The sequence below is a fragment of the Alexandromys fortis genome, unplaced genomic scaffold, assembly GCF_014885135.2.
Source record: "Alexandromys fortis isolate MF-2015 unplaced genomic scaffold, M_Fortis_MF-2015_v1.1 scaffold_42, whole genome shotgun sequence".
Classification (NCBI taxonomy): Eukaryota; Metazoa; Chordata; class Mammalia; order Rodentia; family Cricetidae; genus Alexandromys; species Alexandromys fortis.
The window spans coordinates 3581685-3593694 of record NW_026067934.1 but is presented as its reverse complement, the minus strand read 5'-3'; the positions used below and the strand labels follow the sequence as shown (position 1 = coordinate 3593694).

The 12010-nt window shown below is 36.0% G+C and overlaps 1 protein-coding gene across 1 annotated transcript in view; it reads right to left on the bottom strand.

Moving 5' to 3' along the window:
• Nrxn1 (neurexin 1) overlaps positions 1-12010 on the bottom strand; it is a 1063094-nt gene that overhangs the window by 600900 nt on the left and 450184 nt on the right. The window contains exons 9-10 of the mRNA XM_050146062.1: positions 10656-10859; positions 8031-8057 (exon numbers count right to left, since the gene is read on the bottom strand). Of these exons, the coding sequence (XP_050002019.1) occupies positions 8031-8057; positions 10656-10859 (231 nt within the window). The remainder of the gene's footprint in view (positions 1-8030; positions 8058-10655; positions 10860-12010) is intronic.

Here is a 12010-nt window from a genome sequence, read left to right as displayed (position 1 = left end):
ATTTTATGCATAAAGCATTGAAAGTTTGAATTTAAGTCAAAGCTCTGTTAATCGTGATGAGAAGTTACATTAAGAAAACAATTAACAAAAGTGTAAAAATGATGTCAATAGAAATCATAATAATGTATCTTAGCATTTACTATTTTTTGAAAATTATTTTCTCAATGTATCTCATAGCCATGTTGCTCTTTGCCTTCACGGAAAAGGAGCAAAGAAAATAAATTAATTCTGGTACCCTTCTATTTAAACAATGTTTTCTACTCAACTTACATAAAAGTGATAAAAGTGAAGAGTTACAATCCACAGAGCAAATTTACGGCCACAGTAGAAATATTTTAGTCATACAGCTTAGAGAATTAGCTTGTGGGACTCTGGCAGTCCCAATGCCCCATTTGAAGATAGTGTACCATGTTGTTTGAAGCCAGCTGATTATATCAAGAGTAAACATTCCCCACCAAGGCTAACCTCCTGTTAATAGGTCAAGGATGCCCTGTCTTGAAAGCTCTGGCCAATGAGACATTAAGAAATAATGAGCTCACTCACTTCTTCCAGTAGGGTTCAGAGCCACAGCACACAGAATAAACACAGAAGGAGCAACAATGTGAAAAATAAAGACAGGCAGCACAGACCAAGCCATGAATGGAAACACTCACAAGGTGAAGGGCACTACAAGTCATGAATGGAAACATTCACAAGGTGAAGGGCACTACAAGTCCACCACAGACACGGGAAAGCCACAGCAGAAGAGAAGCAGGGGAGAAATCAGCAGAAAGGAGGGGAGTGACCAAGAACAGACAGCTTATGATTATAATCACAAACTACTGAGAGGGGACTCTTGGGAGGGCAGCAATCCCTCACAGTTAAAGCAACAGAGATTTGCACAATCCTCCAGTGCTTAAACCCCTTTAAATATCCGCAAACTGTCTGTCATGACTGAAATTAGCTCATATTTGGCTGATTCTTAGTGTACCCTAATAACAAGACTTTACCACTAAAAGTGTCCTAATGTATGTAATTCTCAGATATGGAACTAATTTAATCCACTATGAACACTGAAGAACAATTTTTTTTTTTTTTTTTGGTTTTTCGAGACAGGGTTTCTCTGTGGCTTTGGAGCCTGTCCTGGAACTAGCTCTTGTAGACCAGGCTGGTCTTGAACTCACGGAGATCCCCTTCCTCTGCCTCCCGAGTGCTGGGATTAAAGGCGTGCGCCACCACCGCCCGGCCAGAACAATATTTTCTTAAGTATTAACTAGTAGTGTTCTTTAGGAATTATCTTTGTGACTGGGTAGGAAAGGATAGCAATGGTGAGTTCTTATCAAATGCTCAAATGTATATTTAATTAATGGTAAGAATACTATGTTTTGTGGTATTATCATTTGGCATAATAAAACTTGTATTTGTATAAAGTGTTATCCATCTAAAAACATTTGAATGCATGTGACTTGTAACTTCATGAGAACACAAATGAATTTTGCTATGATATAAAATGTTCTGAAATTCAAAAAACTAACAGAAAATGTAGATGCTAGACATATTTGGAAATCTATGCATATTTTATATGTAAGATAATTTGCAAAATGAATAGTTAAGTAGGAAACATCTTTCTATGAAAAAAAATTTAAATCATCAAACAAAATTCTCAAAAGCTTCAAAATTTTCTATTTTACATCCTAAACCACTGTACCCAAATAAGATGTATATATGCATGCTCATTTAAGTATATGCCAGACTATAATGCTTACAGTCCCCCATCCTACCAGGAATTAACTGTATGATGACCAGTAGCAGATGGGCACTTCCTGTTTAGTGATTTTTATTAATTGAACTCCATGATCATGATATTTATTTCCATATTTCAGATAAGTAACTAAAAGGTAAAAGTCATTAATAACTTTATATGTATAAAACTAGTAATTTTTAAAGGAGTGATTTGCTGGATATTTTGGATCACTTTTAGGTATTACTATTTCTTGGAGATTAGATGTTGTTTTAATTATAAGATTTTGAACACTTATTGGTCTTTTTGATTGTATAGAAATTAGCTGCTATTGGAACTGAATCATTATAAGTACAAAAAAATCAACTGTACAGAAAAAAGTAAACAACACTCTTTCCTTTATAGCTAATGAAACTCTAACCATATACATCTCAATAAGAGACCTAAAAGCAAAAGGAAAAAAGCACTTCTATCCACCAGCAAGTAGCGGCTAATCATAGTTTCACTCTTTTTTTTTCTAGATCCATGATGATTTGTGAAATGTTACATCCCCACCAAAAGACAGGGAAGGGAGGAAAGAAAGATAATTAGTGGAAGAAAGCAGAAAGGAAAACAAGTAGAAAGAAAAAATTGAAAAAAGAACAAAATCTCAAAGTAAGTATATACAGATGTTTGTCTGTTCAACAAATAAAAAATACAGCCAGAATGCTGTACTCATTCATTATAGAAAACATCCACTTTATAGAAAAAAGAAAGAAAGAAATATCGAAATCAGAATTATTTTGTCAGACTCTTCTTAGTTTTTTTTTTTATTGGCCTAGACCAATGTTTACTAAGCCATATTCAATTCAATCTCTCTCCCACTGTTGCCCTATCTATGCAGCCGTGAAAATAATCAGGGAAAGCTATTTTCTTCATTCTGCTTCTCACAAATTTAAATGTGCAGATGATTCAAACAGGCTTCCTTGAAAATTCCATTCAAATTTAGGGAGCTGTCTAGATTTGTGACCATATCCAAAGCCCTCTGTTTATCTTAGCTGCTTATTTTCTGTTGGAAACCTACAATTTTCCTATATGTTTTATATTCCATTACTCTTACTGCTTTTCTAAAAATAAGAATTTATGAAACTGTTTCGTATCTTTCTTTCCATTGTACATACATTCAGCTAATAACAATAACAAAAGTCAAATTTTCTGTATTTTTCTTTTTACCTGTTATTTCTTACTGTCATCTATCCCAGATGGTAGACAACACCAGTCCCTCTGGGGCAATTATTTATAAACTCTACAAAACAAACCTCCATGTTGGGAGAACAAGCAGAACTCTATCTTCTAAAGTCGTCTTCTCTTCAGGTACCAGGCAGCTCTGAACTGCATATTCACTCCATGCTTATCTATGCCTTCCCCCAGAATGTACGCCTATCTATTTAAGTAGCTTTGCCAAGTGACAGCTTGATCACAGCAATCTAAAATGGCTTAAGTGCCACAGGTTGACATTTTGCATTCTTTTATTGCTTTTCATTTTTATCTACATAGATAATTGGCGATAACTAATATCCAGTTGATCTTTTCATTCTGGTAATAAAATGATAACACAAAGATCTTATTATCTACCCCAGACATCCATCAAAGTCTATTTTCCAATAACAAGACTACTTTGAATCTTGCTTATCTCTTTTCAAGTCAAAAGTGAGGTTAAGTACTTGGCTTTAGATTCCCTTTTGCATCTAGGACTGGTGTTTTGTGTTGTAAAAAGACTTTGAACATCAACCCCTGACATTTTGTCCACATAAATAGCTTATGCAATTTTTTTTGGTTAGGCATCTTAGATGAATCACTTGGCATAATTAAACCAAAAATAGTTGAGAGCTGTACCTATTGAAGTAATCGTTTTATCCCCAAAGAGATTTTATTCTCATATGGAAAGAAGAAGGAAGGGAACAGAAGAAAGCCACGTTAGAAGTCTAGAAAGAAGCAGAGAAGCAATAGGAAGGAAGAAGAAGCAGGGAAGGAGAGGAGACACACACAGAGCACAAACAAAAAGGTAAAAGAAAACAAGCAAAACAGAGACCACAAATGTATTAATGTCCATTTCTCAGGCTCGGAGACAGTCAAGTGAGTGAATTGCTCTTTGGCCAAGTGTGGGGATGTGAGCTTGGGTCTCTCCATGTGGTGCTTATGGTCTCTGCATGGGACATGGAAATAGTAGTTCACTAACTAGAGGGTCTACCCAATTGCTGAGCTCTAGGTTTAGTGATAGACTCCATCTCAAAAAAATAAGGTGTAAAACTACAGAGAAAGGGAGCTGGCACTAACCTCTAGTGTTTGAAAGGGCCTGAACATCCTCTCTCCTCTTCTCACTATGCACACACACACACACACACACCACCCAAATACATGCACACACAATCCACTGCTTTAATGGCTTCATGCCTTCCAGTAGGCAAGAATAGTATTCTATGATATGCCACTAGCATAAAAAAACAAAACCTATTGAAAATAACAAGCAAAAAACGATCAAACAACAAAACAAAACCCAACAACAACAAAATTAAATCCTTAATATGTCCACTACAAAATTAAAGTAGTTACTTCTCCGGCCATTAAGCCTCACATGGGTGCAAGTTTGACTTCCAAATTTTTTATATCTTTCAACTTCAAAGATTATATCTCTAAACACTTATAATAATAATGTTTAGAAAAAACGAACAATATTAAGTAACCAAATACATCACTACAAAGGCTATTTTTTTTCAGAAAAAAAATTAAGTATAATCTAATCACTTTAGAAATACTGTTTGGAATCACTGAGTATCCAGTTTGAGATTAGATATCTCTTAATAACTTTAAGATTCAAGGAAACTCCAGGCTTTGTGGTTTTGCAATGAAAAAAAATATTGGCGAAATTTTGTACAGACCCTACAAACAGTGCATCTGAGAAACTTTTACATGGAATAGAAACTTTCTTTTGCAATTTTTTATAGTCTTAAAACACTTAAGTCATTTAATACTATGGAACTGCCAAGATACTGCCCAATATATTTTTGCAACATGATTTCATATCCAATAATTGAGGATAAGATTAAAAACACTATTTTGACACTTTATTATAATTTATCTCATATTAGTATAGTTTTATGATGGCTTTTGTCAAGTAGTGTACAACTTTTTCAATTAATTCAAATATTTTTCATCTTTACATTAAATGGATGTAAATTCTCAGTCCTTTCCTATCTAATTGTAACAAAATATCTTTATTTACCCAGGAGTTGTCTTCACTAAAATAAAGTGTTTTGTTGTTGTTGTTGCTGCTGGCTGCTGCTGCTGTTGTTACTACTACTGTTTTTATTTATTTATTTTTATTTTTTGTCTTTTTAGGCAATTGTATTACAAAATTATTGAATCATGGTGTGGTGGTTTGAACTGGAAGTTCCCTTTCCCCGGCTCAGGTATTTGGACACTTGGTTCCCATTTGGTGACAATGTTTGAGGAGATTATTGGCAGGTGCAGTTTTGGTGGAGGAAGCAAGTCACTGGTCGGGTGGAGAGTTCGGAACCTCCTGCCACTCCCACTCACTACTCTGTTCCAGATGGGAGTTCCCAGACTCCTCCTCCTTCACTTTTGCAGCCTGCTCTCATGCCTCCCTGTCACGAGGACTCTTAGTCCTCTGCAGCTGCATGTCCAAATAGCTGCACTACCTATCAGCTGCTTCTGGTCACGGTGCTTATTGCAACAGAAAAGTGACCAACGCACAGGACGGTCAGCTTTTCTCAGAGTGGGAAAGAAAGAAAGAATACTCTCCCTGCCCCATTCCCTTTCTGGTGATTCTGAGCAGAGGACAGTCGATATTCATAAATGATGGTGTTTACCTTTCGGTCCATATGTTTTCAGACTGACCACAATCTAATTCTAAGATGCAGCGAGCAAAAAGTCAGATGGCTTGTGCTCAATCTGAACAATTTAGAGGATAAGTTCTCAATTGGTGGAAATTTTTTTTGTTATAGACCATTTAGTACCTCTTATAGTTTTCTTAAAATATATAAATTGAAGTACTTCATAATAATATTTCAAGAGTTATGCAAATGTGATATAGTAAATGTGTATTGATTGCCAAAGTGTCAGACAAGCTTAGCATTCAGAAAAGTTCTACGCAATAAATTGGGGCTGAGAAACAAGTAACTGTACTGAGGGGAAAATAGGTGAACATTGATTCGCAAATCCCTAACTACACTTAAATTCGACTCCTCTTCACAAAACCCACTACATTTGCTCACTGCTCCCCAAAGAAAACAAAGGCAAAAGAAAAGGAAAACATTACCTTGTCATTGACTTTTTCTTCCAGTGACTACTGTCAAGCTAAGGCACGAGCAGTCCTGTCCGAGGTGTGCACTGAAAGCTCGAGATCCACTCATTTAATTCAAGTGGTCAAGTGTGACTTATACTACTTTAAAAAGGAAAAGAATCACTAACCAGTGAAAAATCTTTGTCTTCAACGTTATTATTATATGAAATATGCAAAGTATGGAGAAAGACTCTTCATAGTACCGTACCAGTAGAGTCTCATAGCAGACAATGACGACTTGAGCCTAAGAAGGCTAATATATAGTCTCTCTCTCTCTCTCTCTCTCTCTCTCTCTCTCTCTCTCTCTCTCTATATATATATATATATATATATATATATATATATATTTGTAGCTAAGGGACAGAGAATCACATTTGACTTGGTTAATTCCATTAATTGTCAGAGTGTACATCTTTTGTTTTATAAATTTAAAACTTAATGTTTCATTCTGTGTTTAATACAAATAAAATAAAAGAAATACATAAGGGGAAGGTGTCGAAATGAATATTTTCCCCACATGAATTTTCTAAACTTCAGCAGAAATCAGTAAACTCTACCATTGTTTTAAGGTGCAAATTTACCTTTGAGGACAGTACTTTGTGGGCTGCCAATCTGCCCCTGTCTGCACTCTGGGCACTGGGGCATAGATCTATAAAATCAGACCTATAAAACCTATAAAATTAGTTTTTAGGAAGGAATCCAAGAGAATGATAGGAGAGGAGCTCACATAAACTTGAAGTTTCATTTGTGTTAAAGCTCAGAAAGATAATTTTTAGGCATTATTTTGGTTTTGATCATTTTTAGGTGCTTGGCACAGCTGGTTTAGTTTACAACTCAATGTTTATTCCATTTATCAAACTCACCTTTGTTTTGCTTAAAAATATTACCACTCATGAGGACAAATATCAATTGTTTGTCTTCAAACTCAAACATATTCAATAGTATGTGTTTATTTTAAAAAGTTATTTTGCTTTTCCAATATTTTTCCTCAGAGAAGTAGTTGTTGGCCTTTGGAAACACAGACAAATATTTTGGAAGTGCCACCAACTCACAGGCAGCTTTCTCCAGGGCCAGAGACCGGAATCTTAATATGGCATTGAGATGAGAGGTGTGTTAGAATTACTTTATTAAGTAGCTAATGAATGTGTGGTCATTGGAAGAGCTTTCTTTATGTGGTCAGCAAAACCTGGAAAAGAAAAAAATCTAAACATTCACATAAATGTAATAGATTTACTTATTACTTAATTCTGGAACTCAAAATAAAACCACAGCCCTTATATCCGTTCAGATCTCCATCAAAATTCAAATAAAACTCAGTCCATGCATCTTTCTGACTCATCATTTGGCATGCATATCACATTAGAATGGTTTTAGTTATTTTTGTATATATATGATCAGGATGTAAAAATTCATCATGTACATTTTCTTAATAATCAAGAATTAACTCTTCAAGTTCATAAACTTTCTAAGAATATAGGAGGGTGAACAACACATGTCTATGTAAATCTTTGTATGAATTTAGAAGGATCATTAATAATTCTCAAAATAATAGAAGTTAAACATTTATATTTTTGAGTTAAGGGACAGAAACAAAAGAAAATAAGGCGCAGGGTATTTTACCCTATTTAATAATGAAGGGAACTCCTGGAGTTCAAGTTCTGACCAAATACCAATGCACAATCTGATGCCTCTATAGACGCCCGTACATTCTGTTTCCAAATGTGTGCCAATTCTTCCACATAGGAATAAATCATATAGGAATTGAATCTATGTAAAATTATATAGGAATTTACTCTAAGGTGGATGACCAAATATAGAATGAATGTTTACACCCCAGATGATGGACTGGTACGCTTCAAGGTGAGCTCATGAGTTCTGAAGATGCATTTGTCTTACTCTCTCTCTTCCTTGTCTAGCTGACATTGCAATGGAGGGAAAACAGTTTAAAAATTTTGAATAGGCACTTACTGGAATTACAGTTAATCCTGATACAATCTAGATGGGGAAGAATAGATGAAAAATGAATATTTATCCTTCAAGGTAACAGCTGCAGACATCCAATAAAATTACAGTCCACCCTTCCGGGGACAGACACATGCAAATTTGGCCACTCCATATCATTACTCTTTATATATTCTGGAACCCATATTTATTGTTTTAAAATTGTACCATTGGAAACAAAAGAATGTTTAAAAATATGGCCAATTCAAACAGAGCTACATGGTGACAAATCTAAGTGAGAGAACAAGTAGATAACTGTCAAAGATGCTTGATTCAGACTGGCTGCAACAATCCTCCCCATATGTGAAAGAACATACTATTATTCTCAACAAACGTTAGAAGTGCTCCGTCACAATGGGGTACAGTGCAAGCTCAGCTAGGCTCAGACATCTTGGACCTCCAAAATCTAACATCCCACAAAGGCTGACAGAATTATTATTTTTTTTTACGACTGCAGTAGTCAAGTGGAGAAAGAAATTAAAATCCTTCTTTCTCATCCTAGTATCATGCATTATATGTATATATTTCTCTTTTGATTTTGATTTTCTGGGGCATAAAATGTTTACAACCAGATATTGATCAGTTCCACACCTTGTATTTATTGAAGGAGAAAAGGAACAACGCATGGACCTTTATAAAGTACATTGGTTGTAGAGCAGGCAGCCATCCTGTGTAGCATGCAGGCCTATGCCTCTCTTACTTGCTATCAATGCTGTCTTTACGCACTGGGGATCACAGTTGATAGTATATTTTTGATTTTTCTTTTTCATCAGCTTGCTTCACATAAAAGCAGATACAAAAACAGAATGTCTGGTGTGGATAACACAATGGTTATTTTTAAAGAACTGCATGGAATGTTTTAATTATATTTTATGGAGAGATAAATAGATTTTTGGCTTTTGTTTTATTTTAATGCCTTTGGGGAACATGGAAAAATATAAACCTAGATTCTGTGTCCATATAGCTAAGTTTGTCATGTGTCGTCAACCGCATCAGAAAAGTGGTTGCAAACAGCCAAGGACCAGTAGCTACACAACTCCTTCTACAGAATGCTTTGCTGGTGAGAATCCTCTAAGTGTTCGTAGAGCAATCAGCCTCTTAGTGCAATTAAGCCAGTTAGTCCATTTTCCTGTAGTAACCTATCGTCGTCACTAGAGGGAACTCTAGCAGAACAATAAACTGTAGTGTATTTTTTTTAAACTATATTGTTTAGCTTATTTAACTTGCATTAACTGAGTGTAATTAAATGCAATAGGTTAGCAAGAGTCGCCTTTTTATTTTACGATCTACCATTCTCCCCATCACAAATGTATGTAGGGTTGTCACAAATGTCACCTGTTGTTTTGTTCTAATCATCTTTCTGAAAATAAATGGAATACATGGTTTCAAAGTTTGTTTTTCTTCCTCTCAGGATTCATTTGTGTGTGCATGTGTTTATGTGTGCATGTGTGGTGTGTTTGTGTGTGAGTGTGTGCAATTAATACTGTCATAAAGTACAGTAAAACCTCATTTATTTTCACTTATCTTGGTTGGATTTGACGACAATATTGAAACTTATTGGGCAGAATATTAAATCTTCACTTGGTGTGGAGGCATTTTGGGGAAGGGCCCCTATGAGTAAGGATTGTGAAAGGCCAAGCTGAGGTAGAAAGCTAACTTTCAGGATTCAGGAGAAGCTGATGGTAGAACTTGCAGGCAATCGGGATCTCATTAGGGAGGAACCTTACTTCCCCATTCACTGAAATAAACTTCTAAACCCTCCCCTTCGTAAGATTTCACAACTCTATTAATCTGAGGTTAGATTAGTTAAATTTAGCTAAAAAATAATAAAGTACTCAGCTTTTAAAATTCCACAGTTCAAATTTGTTTGTTTGTTTGTTCTGTTTTTACTCCATCATTCCTCTTGATTGGTGAGGTTTTACTGTAGCGACTCTTATTGAGAGTACACTTAATCAGGAAAGCATTACCTCTCTGCAAAGGAGTCTGTGTCCTTATTGTTCTCATGGCTGTTTGCTGCGGGCCGCAGACTTTGGGCATTGAAGGGTTGTGGATTGCTGAATGACAGCAAAATATCCCGCACAGTACTTCAAAACAGAAGAGATGGAGGACCACAAAGATGACTATTCGAAGGAGAAGCCCATGGAGTCAGTAGGAACAACCACTGGTCTATGCGCAAAGTGTAAATGGGGTCCTTCATGTGCATGTTATCGAACACATGCTGCCCTCATTTGTTTATTATTTATTTGTTTGTTTGTTTATTCGTTCATTCACTCATTTATTTTGCAAGGGTGTCATCTAGCACCCATTAGAACATCAATAAATATAACAAGAAAAAAAAATCTAATTTGAGACATCTTAAAGCCTCATAATTCAAAGTTTCAAAATTATCTCACTGATAGGGCTTCCCCGACCCCTCTTTGGTAGGAATCACAAAACACTAAATCATGTAGAACATAAAGGAGTGGTGCCCAACAAAAGCATTAATTAATTGTTTTAAATTTCCATAGCAAACAGGCTAGTTGATAAATATTTGCAGGCAAAACTGAACAAAAAGTGAGAGTGTCAGCTTAATGGTGGAAGGCATTTTGTTACCTAGATTGACCGTGAGTTTCACGCGTCCTGCATCCAGCTCCAGTCGGAGGGTATCTGCGGAGTCTCTAGAAGTGGTCGCCATCAGAATACCGTATGCACGCTGGGATCTGAACCGTAAAGACACGTCCTCAGCCTCAGTGTGCATCACCACCGGGAGCTGAATTTTCATGAACATACTTCCATCATAGCTCAAAACCGTTGCCTCTGTGGGAGAAAATTGATACAGTTCAGTTTTGGTTAGTGTAGTTCATGCACACTTGGGAAGGAGGAGTATGCTGAAGTGTTCTTGACAGGACAGCAACAGCTAAATCAGCTCATCTGCTACAGAAATGAGTTTCTTGTTTTGTAATGGCAAGGGACATTCTTGCAGAGGCTTTTTCATTTGTGAAGTGCATCCTACCACTCAGAAAGCTGCTCCACCTATAGCATATACTACAGCAATGTCCATATGAGGCCATAAATATTTTATAAGCATTTCCTTATAAAAAAAAACATAGGTCATGCTGTTTTGAATAGCTATAGTCTAAACCTGGTTAGAAACAATGCAATGGTGCATATGTGCATGGACAGAGAGGGCCCTAACTATCCTCTAACGTTAGTCAGCCCTGCCTGGGTTCTCATGGATTACTGATGAGCAGAAGCCCAAGGGGTGCCAGTGGAAGATATCTAGAGCCAGGGCTGTGTGGAAAATCCGGGGATGAACAGAAGCTACTATCCATCTTTTTTATACTATCTTCTCTAAAATAAAAATATTACAGAAAAGCAGAACTCAGCCTCTCTACCAAAGTTCATATTCCAAAGAAGAAAATAAAAACCAACAACATGTCAACAGTGAGCAATGAAAATTCTACTGTATGATTAAACTTGATGAGGAATTTTTAAAAGTTACCTTAAAACATAATCTTATTTTCAGATTCCTGTACAAATAAGAAATAATCTTAAATGTCCGTAAGTACAAACTTGGTTTATAAAATACCGAATGACCAGCAAATCATCCATAACTGTGCATATCAAGTAGGGGTGGGGGTAAGAAGAGGGGTTTGTGTGGTATGCTTTTATAAATTCAAGTACACGGACGTCACAAACACTTTATTAAACACACGAAGAAATTGGTGGCAAAATCGCTAATGAGAGAGTGCTTCAAGAAATAGCACCCCCAGTGTTAGGTACCATTTGGTACTGGAACATAAAGAAACAAGTATGAGTCATGTTGCTTCTGGGAATTCAAAGTGTCATTTAATAAAAGAAAAACTACCTGGTATGAAAATAACTGAAAATTGTCATCAATCTTGGCTATTTACACAGCATAGCCGTTAGCTTTACTGGTGTCATTGTGTTCATAATTAAGATTTTAT